Here is a 22,878-nt window from a genome sequence, read left to right as displayed (position 1 = left end):
TCACTATATGTCAAAGCTATTGAAAAAATGGGTTTCCCCATTGAAACACAGTGGTATTTTAAATTGGTGAAGATATACATTGAAGAGGAACTACAATCCAAAATGTGGGGTGTGCCTCATTGAGCCTATGTAGCTGAAGCATGCTGCAAGGTTTGGGTTTCCAAGGTCACTTTATGTCAAAGCTATTGAAAAAAAAAAGTGTTTCCCCATTGAAAAACAATGGTATTTTAAATTGATGGAGATATACATTGAAGAGGAACTAAAATCCAATAATTTGGGGTGTGTCCTATTGCGCCTGTATAGGTGATGCATGCTGTAAAGTTTGGGGTCCCAAGGTCACTTTATGTCAAAGCTATTGAAAAAAAAAAAAAGTGTTTCCCTATTGAAAAACAATGGTATTTCACTGATATCTGAATATCCAACGAATTCACTGATATCTGAATATCCAACGAATATCCAACCTGAAACTAACTTCACCATGCTAGAATCGCGGTACACCCTTTCAAACTTCTCCTCAGCCCAAAAACAGAGGCGCTTCCAAACTTCAATTTATGAATACTTTTTATTTAAATTACATTTTAAACTTACTTAAATTACTTTTATTTTTTTATATCTATTAGTAAGTCGTTTTTTCGCCGACCTGCGACAATCTTCTGCGAGTCACGCAACGTCCACACTCGCCACTGGCAGAGCATTCGTTTCTTTTAAGCGGTCGCCATTCTGGTTGCGACGCGGGGAGCGAATCTGTTAACAAGCAGCTCATTGGCTGGCTAGGTGTGCCACAAGCCAATCACAATCACTTGACCGGAAAGGCATGCAGTGTTGCCAGATTGGGCAGGTTTAGGTGCTTTTTGGCTGGTTTTGAACATATTTTGGGGTGGAAAACGTTAGCAATATCTGGCAACACTGAAGGCATGTCTGCTTGGGCGGAAGCCTTCTGCGGCAGTTACATTTTGACACGCGAGCAATGTTTCACCATAAAAACTCCGTAATTTCCATCTGTTTTCCGCGATCACAGAAAATCCTTGGCCCTATGAGAGTGAGACAGTGAGAGAGCCACCCCTATACCCCCCCCCCCCAAAAAAATCTTAACGGATTTACACGATTTGGAAAAATGACTTTTTCAGAACCGAAAAAAACCAGAGCTTCCGGCTCAACAGTATTATTTTGAGAAATAAAGCAGTCTTTGGATATACATTTGTTCATTTTTGCATACATATTACTCATTCTCTGCAGTGGTCTGAATTATTTGTTATTAAATAGTTAATGTAAGTAAGTAAATGTTAAGTCAAATTTACTACTTTAAAAAAACATTTTAAAAAAAATCGTGGGCGTATCAAATCGTGGGTCAAAAATCGCGATACGAATCGAATCGTGAGTTGGGTGTATCGTTACAGCCAGGGTCGTAACTACCATTGAGGACACCGAGGTCATGTCCTCGGCATTTTTTTCCCACGGTATTTTTTTTTTTCACTCAGAAATGTGAAATTAATATATGATGAAAATCGTTCTGACTTTGATCGGTGGAAAATTCTAAATTCAGCTTGCATCCCCCTGTTCTCATTTGTTTGTCTAAAAATAAAGTCCACATAATCATTTTTAAACGAAGCTGAAATATCCGACATTGGAAACATTTCATACTCGGCAGCCTCGCGATAGTCAGCTCAGCACCGCGGGATACACAAGAGCTGAGAAGTGTTCTCATCAAGGTCCGACTCCGCAGCCAGGCAGTTTGTCAATTAGTCGTGGAATCTGAAAATTGACATAAGATGAAGTCTACTACACTAAAACAAACCAAACTCAGCTCTGGAAAGTCAACAAGTGAGAGAAAAAGAAAGAGGGAAGAAGGGGAGTTAATTTTGCCAGTCCGGAATGCTTATGATCATTAACAGTGCAATTTTAATTAGCATTTCAAGCAACAACAGTCGAAGCCACTTATAGATAGGATTTTCATTTTCCAGGCGGCACAAACTCTTTTATTCTCTCTCTCGATTTGATGCGTTTCAGATCAGAAAAGGCTGGACAGTCGTGACCTGTTGTTTATGAAGTTATGGGGTGCTGACGAGACTTGAGCTATTTTGCTAACTTACCAGACTATAGGCTAACGTGAACACAAGACACTATTGTTTTGATCATTGGTTGTATTTTCGAACGGAAATGAAAACGGGTAGCAAACTTATGTTCACATTTTATTTACAACATGATGCACCACCTCTGACTGCTTTCTGTCAATCATGAAGAGCCCAGCCGCGTTCACAGCTCCTCCTCCGATCACCAATAATAATAGTAGTAATAATGATGATAATAATAATAATAATAATAATAATAATAATAATAATAAATGTTTTAAAATCAAATAGAGGACACTGAGGGTGAGGATCAGCGAGTTGAAGAGAGAGAGCCAGGAGAAGAAGAGAAGGGAAGAGCAGAGCCAGTAGAGGAAGAAAAGGGAAGAACTGAGTCATGAGAGGAAGATATAACAGAATCAGGAGATAAAGATAGGGAAATAACACGTGAAGATCAAGAAACTCCAAGTACAAGTTTGTCCATCCATGATCCGGCAAGCTATAAAAACAAAAGTTCCTACACAGATGAGGAGAAAAAGAACATTCTTCAGGGTAGATGGAGTAGGGACCAGTATAAATACCCCCAGCGTCAATTTGGGAAAAGGCTTCTGAGATATAGTGCTGAGTGGGGGGGGGGGGGGGGAGACACCCCTGGCTACGGTACTCTCCATCTGAGGATGCTGCATATTGTTGTGATCGTGCAGTTTTGAAATTGTTAAAATAAACATGTTCACCTACATGTTCATCTTGTTGGGCTTGTGATTTTGACTCGTTTCCAAAATGTATGAAAAGTCACCATATTAGGACTTTTTTTTGGCAAATAAGATGTATCGCAATGTTTGACCTCGGTATTTGAAAAATCCTGGTTACGGCCCTGGTTACAGCCCTAGTCAGAAGGCAAGCACACCTTCATGAAATTGTGAAAGTACAAGGTTGTTAATCAAGGGCCACAACTCTGGTAAAATGCAACTGAACTGAACAAAATAACAATATGCGTATTACCGACATATAACAATACTTTTTACCAGGTTTGGTGAAATTCCTCCAAAAATTGTGAGAGGAGTCAGTGTTCGAAATACCCGTCTGCAGTCTGCATTTTGTAGAATGATTTTCAAGATTGGAGAAGAAAAATTAAACAACCTGCAATTTTGCAGAATGAAAAAAAAAAAGTCAGGCTCGGGATTCAATGGTTCTCAATTTAGCAAACTAGCAGCGCTGTAAATAAACTGAAACCTGTGCCGTGCAAACCTGACGGTGTTTTCCAGGTCAAAGTTGAGCAATATTTACGTAATACAGACGAAAGGCAACGACAACCAAATAAGGGCAGTTGCCATTTTCCGATGCAAGATTTCATCACTTTTAATACCCGCCGGGAGGACCCGACAACTACCTCGGCAGTTTCCGCCATGCATTTCCCAGAATTCAATGCGGCACAACAAACATGGCTCCCAAGAAGAGGACCGTTTCTTTGGGGCAAGAGTCCGACAAAAACGCCAAGAAAACAAGGACGAGTTTGTCGTATCTCGGCAAAACCGGCAGCCAGCGTGACTCCAACAACAACAGCGACAGATCACGCGTCCGCGAGGGGGACAAAAACGAAGACGGTCGCTGCTGACTAGTTCCTATCTTGCATACATATATATTGGTAAATTGTATAGGTTTGTATATATTGTATTGTTGAATCATGCAAAATTATACTGATATTATATCCCTTTTGAAGACAGCAACAGTATTTTACCTTTATTCATAGATACTTTTGAATATTTTGTTTTCTCATACCAAGCTACACTAATACGTTTGTGTACATGGTTCTTTTTTTTTTTTTTAACTAGTGCTGTCTTGCCTGCGGTGCAGACTAGCACAAAGTAAAACAGTTGCCCCGTAAGACAAAGCTCATAGGTTCAGTTCTGCAGCTCTCAGTTCTGCCATGATTAGTTTGTACCCAGTTCTCTGTTGTTAGTTTAGAGCAGTGAAGCCCCTGCAGTAGTTCTCAGTTCAGTTCATGACCTTGCACTTTAGAAGCCAGGCAAACACCATGAACCCAAACGTCTTTCCATTTGCCAGTTGGGTTTTATTCCTTAATGGCATCAATTCTTTGCATCATCGTAAGATGTAACAGTGTAGAATTGAAACCTTGCTTTCAGTTTAAAACTACAGGTTGCAGATGCAAACACTGTGAATGAAGAACATTTTGGGTAACAATCTATTGTTCAAGCTAGAAACTTAATCTTGACAAAATGTAACATGACGTGTAACATGAAAATGAATGTTTTGTTTCCTGAAGAACAGTTGTGTTCTATTTTTTATTGTGGCGATACCTTTATTAGTATGTTGTGTGGAAGGATAATGTGTGGGTGTGATAACTAGTACATTTATGAATTAGTTGGTATACTTCAGGTTGTAGTAGCCCATAGTGTCAGGGCGAGGGGGATGAAAGACCTGTGGAGGTATCATGGAATAACTTTGCTGCAGAGAAGGATCTGTGAAGACTGAAATTAAAAATAGAGTGAGAGAATAAAGAATTACAGTAATGCTATGAGTTGTAAAGCTAAATATGATGTAAATACAGGCATTATTAGGTTGAGAAGGGTGTAGTATGGAGGCTTGTGTATTTGCAGAAAATATTTCCAAATTGCAGAACAAAATTTTGACATTCTGCAATATTGCAGAACACTGGAAAAAAGTATTTTGACCACTGGGAGTTGATTTCAGAAGGAAAACACACTCTCAAACTTGTCAAAGTGTAATTTTGGTAATCAAGGGCTGTAACTCTGGTAAAATGTGACCCAGTTGAACGAAATTACAATATGCGTATTAACAAAATATAACAAAGAATCCTGCCAAGTTTCATGAAACTCCTCCAAAAATTGCCAGAGGAACTGATTTCAGAAGGTGAACACCCTTCCCAGGACAGCTGGACAGAAATCGCCAGGACATAATCCCCTTTCAGGTCTTTCGGCCAGTGGGGTATAAAAAGAAAAATCTCGTCTCGTCTTCTTCCGCTTATCCGGGACCGGGTCGTGGAGGCAGCAGTCCAAGCATGGAAGCCCAAACTTCCCTTTCCCCAGACACCTCGGCCAGCTCCTCGGGAAGAACACTGAGGCGTTCCCAGGCCAGCCGAGAGACATAGTCCCTCCAGCGTGTCCTGGGTCTTCCCCGGGGCCTCTTTCCGGGGGGACATGCCTGGAACACCTCCCCAGGGAGGCGTCCAGGAGGCATCCGCAAAAGATGCCCGAGCCACCTCAGCTGATTCCTCACGATGTGGAGGAGCAGCGGCTCTACTCCGAGCTCCTCCTGAGTGACAGGGTGAGAAGCACAATCTCTAATGCCGCTTTTCCACTACAAACGCGGCTGAGTCGGGCTGAGCCGTGCCATGCTGAGTCGGGCTGAGCGGGGCTGTTGGAGTTGCATTTCGACTACAACCGCGCTGAACCGTGCTGGCTGGAAGTGGGTGGACACATTGGGTGGAGTTAGCGAAAGTGGGTGGACGTCAGGTGATGTCGTTAAGCAGCGCAAACAGTGACATCAGTGAGCTTCTAAGCGGTAGTCTCACGACCCGGATAGTAAACAATAAACATGGAGGACATGAAGTCATTAGTGTTGCTGGTCTTGGTGCTGTGGCTTGTTGTCACCGACAACGCGGACAGATACTGGCAAGAGCGTATAGATGAGGGGAGGCGCATAAGGCTTCAGAAATTCTCGTAATTCTTTTCCTTCCGGGTTTGCGGTGTTTACAGATCCCAGCGCGCTCGCGGGGCGTGTGTGGGCATGTGAGGACACGCCTCCTCACCAATCAGTGCACAGGGGAGTGTCTGCTCACGCCCCCAGCCTCACTCGGCACGGCTTGGCTCGCTTCAGCCCCACTCCAAAACGGTGTGAGTTTTAGGGGCTAAGCAGGGCTGAAACGAGCCGAGTCGTGCTGGTTTTTGGTAGTCGAAACGCGAGCCGTGTCGGGCTGAAGTGAGCTGAAGCGAGCTGAAGTGAGCTGAAAAAGGGTAGTGGAAAAGGGCCATAAGGGAGCGCCCAGCCACCCTGTGAAGGAAACTCATTTCGGCTGCTTGTATCCGCGATCTTGTTCTTTCGGTCATTACCCAAAGCTCATGACCATAGGCGAGAGTCAGAAAAAGAAAAATACAAAAAAAAAAAAAAAAACATTTTGGGGGGAAAAATACTTTAGATATATTTATTTAATTAAAGACAAACACACTACACCAATTAGCAATAAAACCCCAATCCCCACTTAGCAAGAAATCAGTTGATTAAAACCAAGGAAAAAACTCACTCAGTTCCTTATAGTGGACTTTGGGACTTGAAAATCTGTTTTGTTATGAAGTGCTATTTACTGTAAACTAAATGAAGTGGAGAAGAATTCGCCAACTCGAACAAATCAATGCTTCTTAAGATAAGAAGTGACTGATTTTCTCAATAGGCAGATTTTAGCATGTGCTGCTTACGAAGTGCGCGTGACAGAACTGCATGTTGCACAATAACCATACAGAGTCGACTGCGGGTGTTGGATGCACCTGCAGAACAAGAGGTTTGTACACATCAAATATCCAGTGTTGCAAACGGCACTAAAATGCTGCCATGTGCTCTACATTACACCAGAAGAGTCCTCAGCAGGCACCGTCTGTCGGCTCCTTAAAAGAGTTTGTAATCCTTCTTGGAGAAAACAATTTTGTTGAAAGTTTTGATGGTCGACTTTAATGAAGGGTTGGAAAACATGGCAGTTGCAAATCACTGGCGTCTTTTCTTTTAATTAGCGCTTGCTTACTTGATTTAAAGCAGATATGCAGAACCTTTATTTTTAAATAAATTTCTGAGTGGATAGTATCTCCATCCTTGACTCTTGTATGCTGCATAAATGGGAATACACACACACACACACACACACACACTCTAATATCTCATCTCATTATCTGTAGCCGCTTTATCCTGTTCTACAGGATCGCAGGCAAGCTGGAGCCTATCCCAGCTGACTACGGGCAAAAGGCGGGGTACACCCTGGACAAGTCGCCAGGTCATCACAGGGCTGACACATAGACACAGACAACCATTCATACTCACATTCACACCTACGCTCAATTTAGAGTCACCAGTTAACCTAACCTGCATGTCTTTGGACTGTGGGGGAAACCGGAGCACCCGGAGGAAACCCACGCGGACACGGGGAGAACATGCAAACTCCACACAGAAAGGCCCTTGCCGGCCCCGGGGCTCGAACCCGGACCTTCTTGCTGTGAGGCAACAGCGCTAACCACTACACCACCGTGCCACCCCACACTAATATTATGTGTGTGTATATATATTTTTTGAGAGTTAAAATCGACCGCAAAGTTGGCGTATTCGAGCTGCCCCGCCGAGCCAGCCATCCCTGAGTGCGTGACGTCACTGCGGTAACCGGTTTTAAGGCCGAGGCCTTTTACAGCTATAGACCAAAGTCATATAAATACAAATTTATGGTGAAAGTAAGAAATACCGTTACTGACTCGCTCAACTAAGACTGATTTGACTTCACTGACTGTGGGTTGACTCTCATTAAAATAGGATAGGTGTTATAACTTATGCAACATACATATACCGGTACATGCATGCATTTTCACTGATAAAATGTAAAAGGCTAATTAAATAATCAGATGAACTGAGACAATCACATTCTGAAGCAAATTAAATAATCTTATACCGGTAACTTATACACGCAATACAAGTTACATGTATTAATCTAAATGCAGGTAAACCACAAGTTTTTTTTATCCAAATGAGAGTCGGAGCTTACCCGTCTGTGTTCTCGCTTCTTGAAGGCCGATCTTGTGGCTGATTGTTTTGAAACAATCTGACTTTCAGTTGTTCGTTCAGTTCTTTGTTCATTCGCTTCTTCCACGTAAGGGAGAGATGGCAGCAGCATCCAGTTTAGAAATAAGACGGCTGATCCGCTTTCTCTCCATACTGTGTATTCCGCCATTACTGCTAGGCTCAGGCAATTACTAAAACCCGGGACGGAACGGGATGTCACCGGTTTTAGCAACAACCGCGGAGAGGTCATTTCCCGAGCGATATGTCCCGTCCTGTTCCATCCCGGGTTTTAGCAACAACCCTCGGCTCACACTCCAGGAGGACTGGTGCAACTGAACTCACTTTAAAAAAATTAAATAAATAAATTTCCTTTTGTTGTTTTATTTTTCTTTAATTGTTGGTGCTGCACCCTCTTTCAATATGGGCTTATAGCCAACACTCCTCAACAGATCAGAGGTCTCATACGAGTCTTCAGTAAAATGTGCAGAGCAGAGGAGAGACCACTTCGTAGGCGCCCAATGTGCCTGTGAACTTCTCGCACAACGCATCCAAATCTTTGCAGTTTGAACATTCTTGGGCCATGAATGCAACATGAATCCACCTTCTGTCGTGTTGCTGCACCGGCCAAAAACACATCTACATGGCATGGCGATAAATTAGCTCAAACTGGAGGATCGCAGTTGCAGTCAGCTCTGTGTTTTAGTATAGCGGAAATGGCGATGAGACCGATAGACTTCCTGTTGTGACGTTACGGACGTTAAAGGTCATTCACTCAGACCGCTACCTATATAAATCACTTTAATCGTAAAAATTACTATATTAGATTTATTGTTAGTGCTTAAAACTATTCCTGTGCCATTCTTGAGGTCTCAAGGCATTTATAAACGAAAGTGAGGCCGTGGCTCTGCGTATACGCTTTAAGCTCAATTATGGCCCTTTTCCACTACCCTTTTTCAGCTCACTTCAGCCTGACACGGCTCGCGTTTCGACTACCAAAAACCAGCACGACTCAGCTCGCTTCAGCCCTGCTTAGCCCCTAAAACTCGCACCGTTTTGGAGTGGGGCTGAAGCAAGCCAAACCGTGCCGAGTGAGGCTGGGGGCGTGAGCAGACACTCCCCTGTGCACTGATTGGTGAGGAGGAGTGTCCTCACATGCCCACACACGCCCCGCGAGCGCGCTGGGATCTGTAAACACCGCAAACCCGGAAGAAGAAGAATTACGAATTACGAGAATTTCTGAAGCCTTATGCGCCTCGCCTCATCTATACGCTCTTGCCAGTATCTGTCCGCGTTGTCGGTGACAACAAGCCACAGCACCAAGACCAGCAACACTAACGACTCCATGTCCTCCATGTTTATTGTTTACTATCCGGGTCGTGAGACTACCGCTTAAAAGCTCACTGAATCAGTGACATACAGAGCATCGTGGACGAGTTCGCGGAGCGCAAGGCTCGTCGTATGCCCTTCAAATAATGCGCGCAGTAGGCTATTGATGTTTTATTATGAGCCATGTACAGTATGTCGCCGAATGTTTTTTTGTTTGAGTTACATGTTCGTTTGAAGGACTTAATGTACAAAATAACATAGTTGCACCCCGTAGTGTTGAAATTGGTAAACACAGTGCATTCAGTGAGGTTTGCACCGCCCTCCTTTTATTTCTGACTCTTCCTGTCACCGTTGCAACCTCTGAGCGCTCATTCGTATGCCCTTCAAATAATGTGCGCAGTATAGGCTATTGATGTTTTATTATGAGCCATGTACAGTATGTCGCCTAATGTTTTTTGTTTCTGAGTTGCATGTTCGTTTGAAGGACTTGATGTACTAAATAATATAGTTGCACCCGGTAGTGTTGAAATTGGTAAACACCGCAGTTGCGGACATTTTGTAGCCTAAAATGATGTTATGATAAGCTTTAATAAAGGGCCCGGTCATTTGCCCCGCCCCCGGCCCGGCTCTGACTTGTTCCGCCACTGTCACTGATGTCACTGTTTGCGCTGCTTAACGACATCATATGACGTCCACCCACTTTCGCTAACTCCACCCAATGTGTCCACCCACTTCCAGCCAGCACGGTTCAGTGCGGTTGTAGTCGAAATGCAACTCCAACAGCCCCGCTCAGCTCGACTCAGCTCGACTCGGCACGGCACGGCTCAGCCGCGTTTGTAGTGGAAAAGCGGCATTAGTTAATGATGAGAATGCCAGGCATGCCACTGGGGATCAGGGCTTTGAACCAGAATTTTTTTCCCTATTGGTTCGTTCCGAACAGAAACGGAATTTTAACGTTTCCGGTTTTGGGTTCCACCATTAAATAGACGTTCCCGAACCGGTTAGAACAAAATAATTTCGTTCCCAGAATGGTTAATTACGTTCCCTGTCAGCTGTTTAACAAATGGCTATAAAATTGTGTCTCTGTCTCATCCAGCTTAAGGCAAATGTAGGCTAATTCTATTACAACCTTCATTAAATAAGACAAGAAATAATTCAAAACAATTATTATTTCAAATGTTGGCGATTTGGATTCTCAGTATGTCTTCCCATCTACACAAACACAAAAAGTGCCAAAAATTAAAGATAATTCATTTAGTGTGTTACCAAAGGCTAGTCAGGCCCTATAGAGGGCTACCGCATGACGTCACCGCGCCGCGAGATTTTGTTAGGCGCCATATTGGAAGACCAAGTACACATCTATGCAAGTACATACATACATAAAACAAACTACACCTGAAATGTAGCCAGGGCCGGTTCTGCCCTAATCTGGACCCGGGTGCAACATCACGCAACACCCCCCCCCAAAAAAAAACAGTCTAAATCAGGACAACCATCACATAACTATAAACATTTTATATCAACTATTTTAACTAAATGGGCTATAATAAATAAGCCTGCAGGCAGCCACGGCGGGCTGCCTTAAAAAGTAACCATTTGTCCTACCTTAAAACTCATTTTGCATTTTCTGCCTCCTTTTTTGTATTTTCAACCCTCTGTTTATTTTCTTTCCTTTTCTGAAAACCCGATTTGTGTCCAGACATTTTGTTCTGCTACCAACGAACTAACTCGTCAGGTCTCGTCTCTCGAGCCCGCGATGATTCCCGTGGGAAGGGCAACAATTGATACATTTTTACAAACAGCCAATAGGGAGGTTGCATCGTTCAGGCTCTTCTTTGCTCAGACACTCAGTAATGCACTTACTCACTTATCATGTGGAGACGTGATAGTAGTCCACCTTCCCGCTCTCTCCATTCAATCAGCGAACCTCACACAGGAAGTGAACCCCAGCAGGTCATAGAAACTTGCGCAGGAGAAGAATGGCTTTTTTATTTGTAGGCTACGGAAACTTTGAGGAACGAAATAAAAACCGGTATTAACCGGTTACCATTATTTTTAATAAGCGTTTCTGTTCCGGAACATAAAAAATAAAGTTTCTGGTTTCGTTTCTGTTCCATGTGAAATAGAAAAAGTTCCCAGTTTTCGTTCCTTGAACCGGTTCAAAGTCCTGCTGGGGATATCTAAAAAAAAGTGAATGTCAAAGCCAGGGGGTGTGGGGGCAGGCTATGCCCCCACTGGGGTGCAGGGACAACGCCCTGCGTCTGCCAGGACCTTTTCACAGAATTCATAGCACATATTTTAAAATTTGAGAAACTTTTAGAATAAAATGCATGCAAACTTTCAAATTACATGAACATAATTTTTCACACTTTCAAGAAATCTCATGACCACTCAGGGGTATTTCACCTGACTGGCTCCACTCCTCTGTCTAGTGCAGGGCTACTAAAACTTATCAAACATTATTACCATTTTTAATAAGTTTATTTTCAGTAAATATTACTGAAACAGGATAGTCTCATCTCATCTCATTATCTCTAGCCGCTTTATCCTTCTACAGGGTCGCAGGCAAGCTGGAGCCTATCCCAGCTGACTACGGGCGAAAGGCGGGGGAAACAGGATAGTACCGTATTTTTCGGACTATAAGTCGCACTTTTTTTCATGGTTCGGCTAGCCATGCGACTTATACTCCGGTGCGACGTATATATGTTTTTTTTTTTTTTTCTTCACCGCGGAATAACTGGAGCTGATGCCGAGTCTGACGACAGCCACGCAGAAGAAGAGGAAACGGCGCTTCGTCTGCCGCTGGAGTTGGCAGAGTTGTTCAGAAGCGACACCGAGGATGAGGAATTCAATGGATTTGCTGATTTGGAGTGAAATCACCAGCTTGATTGACCTGTGTTTTATTATTAATGATAGGGCTATAGTTATTTAAATAAGTTATGTAGTGATTTTAGGCAGTGCTTAATTTGTGAAGTGGGAGGTCCCGGAACGCAGGAGGTGGGTGGGTCCGGCGACTCAAAAAAAAAAAAAAAAGGCGGGGGGTGGTTTACTATAACTTTACGCACACGCGCTTATTGTGTGTGTAAAAAAAAAAAAAATAATATCAGACATTATGATCTTAGAAAACGCTTTAGTGACGAACAGTTACAGACAGTAATATGTCGTGATATGTTATAAAATATTATTTTTATTAGGCTATATATTAAATTATATATTAAATTTATCTTCTAAAATAACAGACTACTCATATCACAACCGGTTTATTTCACCATTGGAGATCAGATCACACAAGACATGAGTTAAATGACTCATTTTAAGGATTTAAGTAGGGGATTTAAAAGCGGTTGTTGTTTTTTTTTCACTAGACGGTTGTCTTTGGAGATGATATACCTATAGCCTACTTGACCTCTGATTTAATGAAATAAAATTCGACAAAAATGAAGAATGACACTCCTCGATGATGACTACAGCTTTAATAACACAGATGAAAGAGCCATGGGACGATAATAAGCCCTACCGGTAAAAATATTCTAAAAGCAAACTGATTAATGCATCAGTAATAGGCTACTAATATTAGTTATAATAATAATAATATAGGCTATTAGTAATAACGATAGTGATAGTATTAAAGATAGTAGTAGATATTTAAAATAATCAGACTAGGCTACTTACAGGGCAAAGGGCGCGTTATCACTGCTCAGCTGTTCGGTTATTAAATAAACAATGCAGTCGCGCAGTAACCACACGCCGCTTATCAGATACAATCACAGATTCTATGGATAGAATAACCCTTCAAAAAAGTGCGACTTATAGTCCGGTGCGACGTATATATGTTTTTTTCGTCTTCATAATGTATTTTTTGGCTGATGCGACTTAAACTCCGGAGCGACGTATAGTCCGGAAAATACGGTATTTTTGAAAATTAGTGAATACAAAAAGCACAATGTACATTATTTCATAGCTCATAACTTTATTATATTATATTGCTGAAAAATTACACATCATAAGTTGGCAGCATGCTTTTTCTTTTTCTTGGGTGGAACAGTCTTTCAAAGTTTTCCCCAGTCCATGAATCAGCTTGTAAGTTGCACTACTTCTTGCCATGTGAAGTCTCATCTCATCTCATTATCTCTAGCCGCTTTATCCTGTTCTACAGGGTCGCAGGCAAGCTGGATCCTATCCCAGCTGACTACGGGTGAAAGGCGGGGTACACCCTGGACAAGTCGCCAGGTCATCACAGGGCTGACACATAGACACAGACAACCATTCACACTCACACCTACGCTCAATTTAGAGTCACCAGTTAACCTAACCTGCATGTCTTTAGACTGTGGGGGAAACCGGAGCACCCGGAGGAAACCCACGCGGACACGGGGAGAACATGCAAACTCCGCACAGAAAGGCCCTCGCCGGCCACGGGGCTCGAACCCGGACCTTCTTGCTGTGAGGCGACAGCGCTAACCACTACACCACCGTGCCGCCTGCCATGTGAAGTGCAATATTTAAATTCAAGAAGCATTAAACTACAACATTAACAGTTTCATGCAAAAGCATACAGGCCTATAGTCTGTTAGATTCACTAACTGTTCTATTGTGCATTACGAAGACTCACATGTACACTAAACTACATTTTATTAGTTAAACTTAGCCTGCAGCAGATCTAAATATTTAATACGTTTTATCTGCATAAAATTACTTTAGTGAGGTATTTTCATTTTCATAATTTTGCAATTGTAAGTAACTCAAAACTAGATCTAAAATGTCAAAATCAGTAGCATTTCATTCTAAATTTGAAACATTTCTCTATAATTAGGATATATTATATTCTTTGCATTGTTTGACAGTTAAGAGGAAAGTGCCAAAAACTTCAGCAAAAAGTGGTTTCCTACCTCAATACGTGCTTTCCTGTCCACAAATGGTGTCAGACGCTTACAGTTCACACTGCAAGGCTTAATGCTCAATTCCGATTTTTTTGTGAAATCCGATTTTTTTGTGAGGTCGTTCACATTAACAAATATATGCGACTTGTATGTGATCCTCAGTATGAACGAAAAACGACCTAAAAAAGTGTTCCACATGCGCATTGCAGGATACGACGACGTCACACGCAGTGAGCATGGCCAGTGTTTACGGAAGTAAAACCGCCCGGTTGCGGTATGACCCATCCAATCTAGCTTGAATAGCTGCATCCCTCCAAATGGAAATCAGCTCCCTAACCTCTGCGTCCTTCCATTGAGAAGATTCAGAACCTTCACAGCCCGAAGCGTCCCTCGCATTGATGTCATGCGCAGGGGCGCAGATACGTTTTTTGAACTGGGGGGGACAAAACTGCCAGCAAACCAACCCCAACCCCGATATGCCTGTCAAACTTGTTGTGGGTTACCATAGCAACCAAGCTCGAGCTCACAACCTGTGCAGTCTGCGCAGCTCAACCAACCGAATATCAGTCTTTGTTTTATGTGAGTTGTTGCAACTATGTATACACTGCTGTGCACCTCAATAAACCGAATGATAATTAGTCTTTTGATTTTTCCGTGAGGTTTGCCTTATGCAAAGAAAGACAGCATAGACGTTTTTTCCTCCCTATAAGTGAGGGGGACCGAACGAGGTGAATTTAAATCTGGGTGGGACGAGTCCCACCCTCTATCTGCGCCCGTGATTATGCGCCATGTTGTTGTAACTTTTTTTGAGAGACCCGCCGCCTACTTCAGCGCAGAATAGTGACGTTTGTGGCTTGTTGATGACGTGTAAGTCGGATGAATGCGACCTGGCGGTTCAGACTGAAGTCGCATATGAAAAGAGCGGATAGGAATCGGAATTAGGACCACATATCCAAACGGCCTGGGTCGGATTTGAAAAAATCGGATCTGTGTCGTTCATATTGTCAATAAAAGATCGGATACAGGTCACATATGGGCGAAAAGATCGGATTTGAGTCACTTCAGCCTGCAGTGTGAACGTAGCCTTAGACTGTGTAGCTGCAGGCTTTTCCGAGGCCTGTAAGTAAAAACAGGGCTAATGCCACATGTCAAATCTTGTTTTTGTGCATATTCCTGGCAATGAGTGAAAAAATTACTTGGCAGTTGATGATTTGACCGCTGTGGCAGCGGGGGCGTGGTCAAGCGTCGGTCTGTGACCGGAGGGTGGAGTCGGGGAAGGTAAGTGGCAGAATCACTGCACCTGATGTCAATTAACCTGTGTGTGTGTGTGTGTGTGTGTCTTCCCCAGTGACCACGCCCGATATAAGGAGGGAGAGAGGAGGAAGGGAGCTCTCTCTCCCCAACCAGACAACTGATGTGTGTGCGCGTGTGTGTCTGGGAGTGTTGTAGACAACTGAAAAGTGTCACAAATAAAGGAGTATTGGAAACTCAGTTCTGGCCTGCCGTACTTTTGTGCTCCACCCACCCGCTCCAAGTTTTACAGTCATAATCCGACAGATGGTAGCTTCGCACCAGTGGCTCCTCAGCCAAGTACACGCACCAAATGTCTGAACCTGCAGTTCCTCTCGTACTGAGCAGGAATACTATAGCAACAACACATCATCAGTAGGGTAAAACTAACCTGTCTCACGACGGTCTAAACCCAGCTCACGTTCCCTGGTATCATCACGTCTAGGCAGGATTCTGACTTGGAGGCGTTCAGTCATTTATCCCAATTGTGTGTGTCCTCGCTTACGAATTTTTTAATTATATTCTTGAGTGTGCGGTTGAACCGTTCGACTAAACCGTCCGTTTGTGGGTGATAAACGCTGGTGCGGATCGGCTTAATTCCCAATAACCCATACAGTTTGCGCAGTGTGCGTGACATAAACGAAGTGCCTTGATCAGTCAGAATCTCTTTGGGGATTCCGACTCAGATGACGTGGAAGAGCGCTTCCGCAATACAGCGTGCGGAGATATTGCGCAGAGGCACTGCTTCTGGGTATCGCGTTGCATAGTCCACCAGAACTAAAATAAAGCGATACCCTCGTGTTGACCGATCTAATGGCCCGCCGAGATCCATCCCAATTCTTTCGAATGGGGTCCCTATTAATGGTAGAGGGCGCAAAGGCGCTTTTGGAATGGCCGCTGGATTTACTAACTGGCATTCGCGGCATGCCGTACACCACCTACGGACATCGCCGCGAATCCCTGGCCAATAGAATCGGGCTAGTGTCTTACCCTGCCCCAAGTGTCCAGCCATGGGATTAAAGTGAGCCGCTGGGAATACCAATTCCCAGCGGCTCTTTGGAATGAAAAGTTGTGAGACCGTCTCCTTAGTTTGAGTGTCCTGCATCACTCGGTATAATCTACCTCTCATAATGGAGAAATAAGGGAAGGATGGGGTGGGCGTTTGGCTGGAGTGTTTGACCATGGATTACTCTCACTTGGTCAAACGTATGCCGCAGAGTCTCGTCCCACGACTGTTCTAACAGGAAATCCGTGAGGGATTCCCCAAGAGAGGGAGGAGGAGCCTGTTCCTCACTCTGAAGCGGTGATGACGTAGATGGCTCTCTGACAGCTGCTCTCGCCAATGCCACTCCGGGACCTCCCCCTCCGCTACTACCTGCTGGGACGCCCTTTCACCCTCTGTTCGGACCACGCGCCCCTCCAGTGGCTCCACTGCATGAAGGATGTCAACGCGCGGATCAACCGTTTGTATCTGGCACTCCAGCCCTTTAACTTCAAGGTGATCCACAGGCCGGGGGCGCAGATGGTCGTGGCAGACTTCCTCTCCCGTCAATTACTTGGCAGTTGATGATTTGACCGCTGTGGCAGCGGGGGCGTGGTCAAGCGTCGGTCTGTGACCGGAGGGTGGAGTCGGGGAAGGTAAGTGGCAGAATCACTGCACCTGATGTCAATTAACCTGTGTGTGTGTGTCTTCCCCAGTGACCACGCCCAATATAAGGAGGGAGAGAGGAGGAAGGGAGCTCTCTCTCCCCAACCAGACAACTGATGTGTGCGCGTGTGTGTCTGGGAGTGTTGTAGAGAACTGAAAAGTGTCACAAATAAAGAGCATTTGGAAACTCAGTTCTGGCCTGCCGTACTTCTGTGCTCCACCCACCCGCTCCAAGTTTTACAACCGCTTTTCATACAGCTTCTGTGCGTGGCCTTTTGTTTTGATATGGTCGACCAGGGCAACGCAACCATGATCAGCACGGTTAGTCTCTGCATCACACAAGCCGCACCTGCATTTACCAGCAACGTCAACTTTCCAGTAATATTCGCCCGCAGTGGTGTCCGTTTCTTTAGGCCGAATCCCATTTCACCCCTTGGACCAACCCCTTAGCCCTTCCCCTCCATTTTGCCCGTTCACGTGAAGGGGTAGGGGTATCCCAATCCCAGTTAACGCGGAGGGGTAGGGGAAGGCGGAGGGCTTCTGTACCCCTCCAAACGGAGATTTTCCTGGAGCTGACTCCGAACGAAGGGGTTTGAGTGACTTCCCACAATGCCATGCGGATTTCAGCGAGATTTCATGCGGATTTCAGAAAGATGGCGGTTCCCGCGGCGAAAGATTGTCATAAATGTATTTTCTCCATTATTTACGTGTTTTAAGTTGTTATCCAGAGGAAACACGCCGCTTGATTCGCTTTCGAGCTGAGAATGAGCAGCGATTTCTGAAATCCAAGCTGCTGCTAAAAAGCTTTGGGAGTGAGTATTGTTTTCGGTTGCTTTACTGCGTACGTTTTGTTCTGTTATTCTCGCTTTTATTGTTTACATGAGTGTTCTGACACCTCATTCTGTCGGATGTGGTGCACGAAGCGCCAAAGATATCCCATTCAGTGGTGTTAGTTAACAAATCACACCCTGCCAGCAGAGATTTCTGTTCTGGCTCTGACTGTAGCGGCTGGTCGCAGCCAATGACGCATTTGGTCGCGTTTTGCTAACGTAAACGCTGACGGAGGTACGCGATGATGTATGCGATCGTTGAAGGGCTATCCCAATACGTAAGGGTTGAATTTCAAGCCCTATCCCTTGTAGCTCAGTTTCAAGGGGAAGGGCCAAGGGGAAGGCGGAGGGGTAGGGGTAGAAATTAGAATTGGGATTGGGCCTAAGTGTTATAAACAACTCTTAATGGTTTTGAACATCATTCCCAATTCCATTTCACTCTGCACCCACTATCAGCTTCCCTTGCTCAGTTTTCTTCTTTTCGATCAAAAATTTTTGCCATTGTTCAAAATATTCACTTTCTAACTTCGGAATGCGGTTACCACGCTGTAAACAAGCAAGAACGAGCTACAATATATTCACGTCGCCGATTGGCTACATTACTAACGCTTGACACATTTTCTTCCAATCACGAACCTCTTCACACACGAGTAATCGGAGTCAAGGTGAGTCCGTAAAACACGGAATCGGATGCAAAATAGCAAATATTATGTTTGCACATTTACCGCAAGTCAACACCTCTCCCGATTTTTGAGTATTTTGGCATTTCACAAAATGTTCAAAATTTATTCAAATCCGCGAATTTTCGTGGATCCGCGACCAAATAGCATGCCAGGATTGCTGAGGGGGCAGGGCCAAGTAAAAATTAAGAAATAAAAGCACAATAAAGGGACAGGGTCTCATGAAATATACTTAATACACAGAACACTGAAGGGGCAGAGCTTAGAACAAAGTGCTGAGGGGGTTTAGTAAAGTGAAGTAGGAATCTTCGGGGTGGAGACTAATGAACAGCATCGTAAACACAGCTGAGGGGACAGTGCTGAGTAGACAGAGCACCAAGGGGATGGAGCTTCATGAACAGGGCACCAGTGAAGCCAGCATGCTGAGTGAGCGGTGCCTAATGAATTGAAGGACTGAAGGTTGTATGTAGTGAAAATTCATTATGTCTGATAATTATAACTATTCTTTTAAGTTCGTTTCTTAAGACACGTATTTTTAAGTATGTTACCTCGCTTGTTGACAGTTTCGGCGAACACTTCCGCCTTCTTCAAAACAGTCACCAGATGTCGAGTGGTGACGTGCCTTATCAGCTGATGTTACTCTATGGAGGCGTGAACGTCCCGCCCAATTTGACAGGTAGTCCACGCCTCCTGCTGTCAGGTCGCTGCCCCAGGACTGCGCTCCAGGTGTGTGACAGCGCGTACGCTCCCTCATCCCGGTTCATGGTCCTCTGCGCCCGCTTACGTATCTCCACTGCCTCCAAAATCCAACGCTGGTATCTATTCTCTTCAGCGCGAATGACTCTGGCCTCTTCCCAATTCATAATATGATTTTGTCGTTTGCAGTGGTCTGAAATGGCTGATTTTAGGTTTTCTTGGTGTGCTTTTTCTTTTTCGGATCTTGTGAGTCTTTTTGTTGTTTCTTTTTCACATTCTAATTGGCGTTCTTTCCTGCGAGTGTGGAAGCATCTGCCCGTTTCACCAATATAGACTTTATTGCATGACCGGCAAGGAATTTCATATATGATATTGCATTTATTGTCCAGTTGTATTTTATCTTTGGGGTGAACTAGCAGCTGTCGGAGGTTCTTGTATGGTTTGACCGGGGTGTTGATGTGGTATTTCCTCATGGATCGTTGGATGCGTTCTGTAACTCCTTTTATGTATGGTAATGTGACAAAGCCCCGGTTTGTTTTTTCTGTGTTTTTTCTTGTCTGTTTCTTTCCTTTTTTTTGTGTCTGTGATTTTCCTTTTCGAATTGCCCACGGTGGATATTGGCAGTTTTTTAATGCCTGTTGGATGTGTTGTTCTTCCTCCTGTCTGTCTTTCTCCTCCATGATGTTCTGTGTTCGGTCGTATAGTGTTCTGATTACTGACATTTTCTGTGCGATGGGATGTTTTATGTATGTTACCATACATAAAAGGAGTTACAGAACGCATCCAACGATCCATGAGGAAATACCACATCAACACCCCGGTCAAACCATACAAGAACCTCCGACAGCTGCTAGTTCACCCCAAAGACAAAATACAACTGGACAATAAATGCAATGTCATATATGAAATTCCTTGCCGGTCATGCAATAAAGTCTATATTGGTGAAACGGGCAGATGCTTCCACACTCGCAGGAAAGAACACCAATTAGAATGTGAAAAAGAAACAACAAAAAGACTCACAAGATCCGAAAAAGAAAAAGCAAGCCAAGAAAACTTAAAATCAGCCATTTCAGACCACTGCAAACGACAAAATCATATTATGAATTGGGAAGAGGCCAGAGTCATTCGCGCTGAAGAGAATAGATACCAGCGTTGGATTTTGGAGGCAGTGGAGATACGTAAGCGGGCGCAGAGGACCATGAACCGGGATGAGGGAGCGTACGCGCTGTCACACACCTGGAGCGCAGTCCTGGGGCAGCGACCTGACAGCAGGAGGCGTGGACTACCTGTCAAATTGGGCGGGACGTTCACGCCTCCATAGAGTAACATCAGCTGATAAGGCACGTCACCACTCGACATCTGGTGACTGTTTTGAAGAAGGCGGAAGTGTTCGCCGAAACTGTCAACAAGCGAGGTAACATACTTAAAAATACGTGTCTTAAGAAACGAACTTAAAAGAATAGGACTGAAGGTTGTTGCCCCATAAACTGAGCACTAAGTGGGCGGGGCTTATCCAAATTGAATTGTCCAGTGATGTTTACGGAGGTTTCGGCTCACCTTAAGCGCGAGAGCCTTGCGTGTTTCAATTGATGTGTCACGCTCGCTTGAAGCCTCCATCTCCTTTGCCACCAACTCGTAGTCAGCTGGATCGCAGACTACCGTCACTCGGGCATGGTTCTTAGCTGCAGCACGGAGGAGAGTAACACCACCTGCACAGGAAGTGGTTTATCATCTCATAAGTTGTGTGTTCATTCTACCTATCGAAAGCATCAACAAAATAAAAAAAGGGCAGCTCTGGCTGTCCAGCTCACCAATGTCAATCTGCTCCACTGCGTCGGCCACAGTCACATTCGGGGACGCGACAGTCTTCACAAAAGGATAAAGGTTACACACGACCACTCTGGAAAAAAAACAAAAACACAGGACATGGGGTAATAGTCTGTAAAGATAAAAGAGGAAAAATTTTTTAGATCGTCAGAGAGGAGCGTTTATAACGTTTCACAAATTAATTCCTTGTTTAAAAAAGTATGCATTCTTAAAAATGCTAAACCATCTCTCCTCAACCCACAATGAGCTAATACTGAGGAAGCAGAAAATCTAATTGTCTGTCATGTGGCATCACATGATGTGAAGTCATAAAGCAAGCAGGGATAAATTCATTATTTTTACCCACCAAATCTTGGTGCACTGCTCAAATTTTAGTGTCCAAACCACTGATATATTTAAAAAAAAAAAAAACACACACAAGAAAAAGCTTTGTACTGAACTTGTATGCAGCTAGCAAATAATGACTGATCAGCACAGTTATGCTAACCCTCATCTCACCTCACGAAACTCAAGCCAAGTTTTTCCATGTCAGCCTGGTCAGATGGAGTGTTTCTGGCCAGGATTCCTCCATGAACAGTGGGGTGAAGCGTTTTAACCCGCCCACCAAGCATCTCGGGGAAACCGGTGAGCTCAGACACATCTCTGAAATCGTACAGGAGCAAAGGTCATGTCATTTACATTCATCGTTTTCAGTCATATAATATACACATTACCATTTAAAAAAAAAAATTAATTAAAACAAAAAAATAAGTGCTCTAAATCCTATCCTGTACAGTTACTCACCTCACCAACAGTCCTGCGTCTCGCAGAGCTTTAGCCGTGCCACCCGACGCCACCAGCGACAACCCGACCGACACGAGCCGCTTTGCAAAGTCCAGCAGCGCTGTCTTATCGGACACACTCAGGAGAGCTGAGACACACAGATTAAAGAAATGCAACCACCCTAAAGTTGATTATTTTCCTACATCATCACATCGTGAAATGTTCTTTTCCCCTTCTACCATGGCAGTGTGTCATCCATTACAATTTATTAAAGGTCCCATGGCATGAAATTTTCACTTTCTGAGGTTTTTTAACGTTAAAATGAGTTCCTCTGACCTTCTTAAGTCACCCCAGTGGCTAGAAATTTCATAACGTGTAAACCAAACTATGCCCAACATTTGAGAATGACGCGTCAAAACGGCGCGTTGATAAACTCTTCCCTTGCCTACGTCAGCAAGGGAGATGATCCCCACGCCCCCCCCTCTGGATTCCCACCCACTGTATGGATTGCCCGCCCAACTCAAAAGTTGCTGTTTGTCCTACCAAGCCTACTGCGCATGCACGAAGCCTACTGCGCATGCGCAGAACACATGACTACATTTTGTAGTGAGGAACCCATAGAAGACACAACATGGAAAGTGCGCTGTACATGGATGTGACAACACAGAAAGGAGTCTGTTTTTACTGCCGACGGGAGAGCCCCTGAAGACGCAGTGGCTTAATTTTATTTACTTCAATAATATGCCGTCGAGTCTACCTAAGACGGTGTATGTTTGTCAGAAGCATTTTCCTGAGGAATGTTTCCACAACTTGGGACAGTACAAGGCAGGTTTTGCACATCAACTGTCACTGAAGCCTGGGTCTGTGCCAAGCATCCCTGCTGCATCAGCAACAAACACCGAACAAGTAAGTGTATAACTGGTCGTTTTGCCGTGTTTTAAAATCGGTGCGTTAGCCTAGCAATGGCTACATTAGCTGTGCAGCTAACCGCTTCCTGCAGTTAGCCAGGTACATGGGCTCGAGTTGTACCATTTTTTTTTTAGACAGGGCGGACGGACCAGGGCATTCGCCCGCCTGGCC

At 44.2% G+C, this 22,878-nt stretch overlaps 1 protein-coding gene across 1 annotated transcript in view; it reads right to left on the bottom strand.

Annotated features, from left to right (window-relative positions):
* Positions 1-22,878, bottom strand: part of atic (5-aminoimidazole-4-carboxamide ribonucleotide formyltransferase/IMP cyclohydrolase) — a 63,198-nt gene that overhangs the window by 25,933 nt on the left and 14,387 nt on the right. The window contains exons 2-5 of the mRNA XM_060898455.1: positions 21,820-21,946; positions 21,535-21,678; positions 21,021-21,109; positions 20,767-20,918 (exon numbers count right to left, since the gene is read on the bottom strand). Coding sequence (XP_060754438.1) covers positions 20,767-20,918; positions 21,021-21,109; positions 21,535-21,678; positions 21,820-21,946 — 512 coding nt within the window. The remainder of the gene's footprint in view (positions 1-20,766; positions 20,919-21,020; positions 21,110-21,534; positions 21,679-21,819; positions 21,947-22,878) is intronic.

This window comes from Neoarius graeffei, chromosome 18 (assembly GCF_027579695.1).
Source record: "Neoarius graeffei isolate fNeoGra1 chromosome 18, fNeoGra1.pri, whole genome shotgun sequence".
In the NCBI taxonomy this organism is placed as follows: Eukaryota; Metazoa; Chordata; class Actinopteri; order Siluriformes; family Ariidae; genus Neoarius; species Neoarius graeffei.
This window is presented reverse-complemented; position numbering and strand designations above follow the sequence as displayed.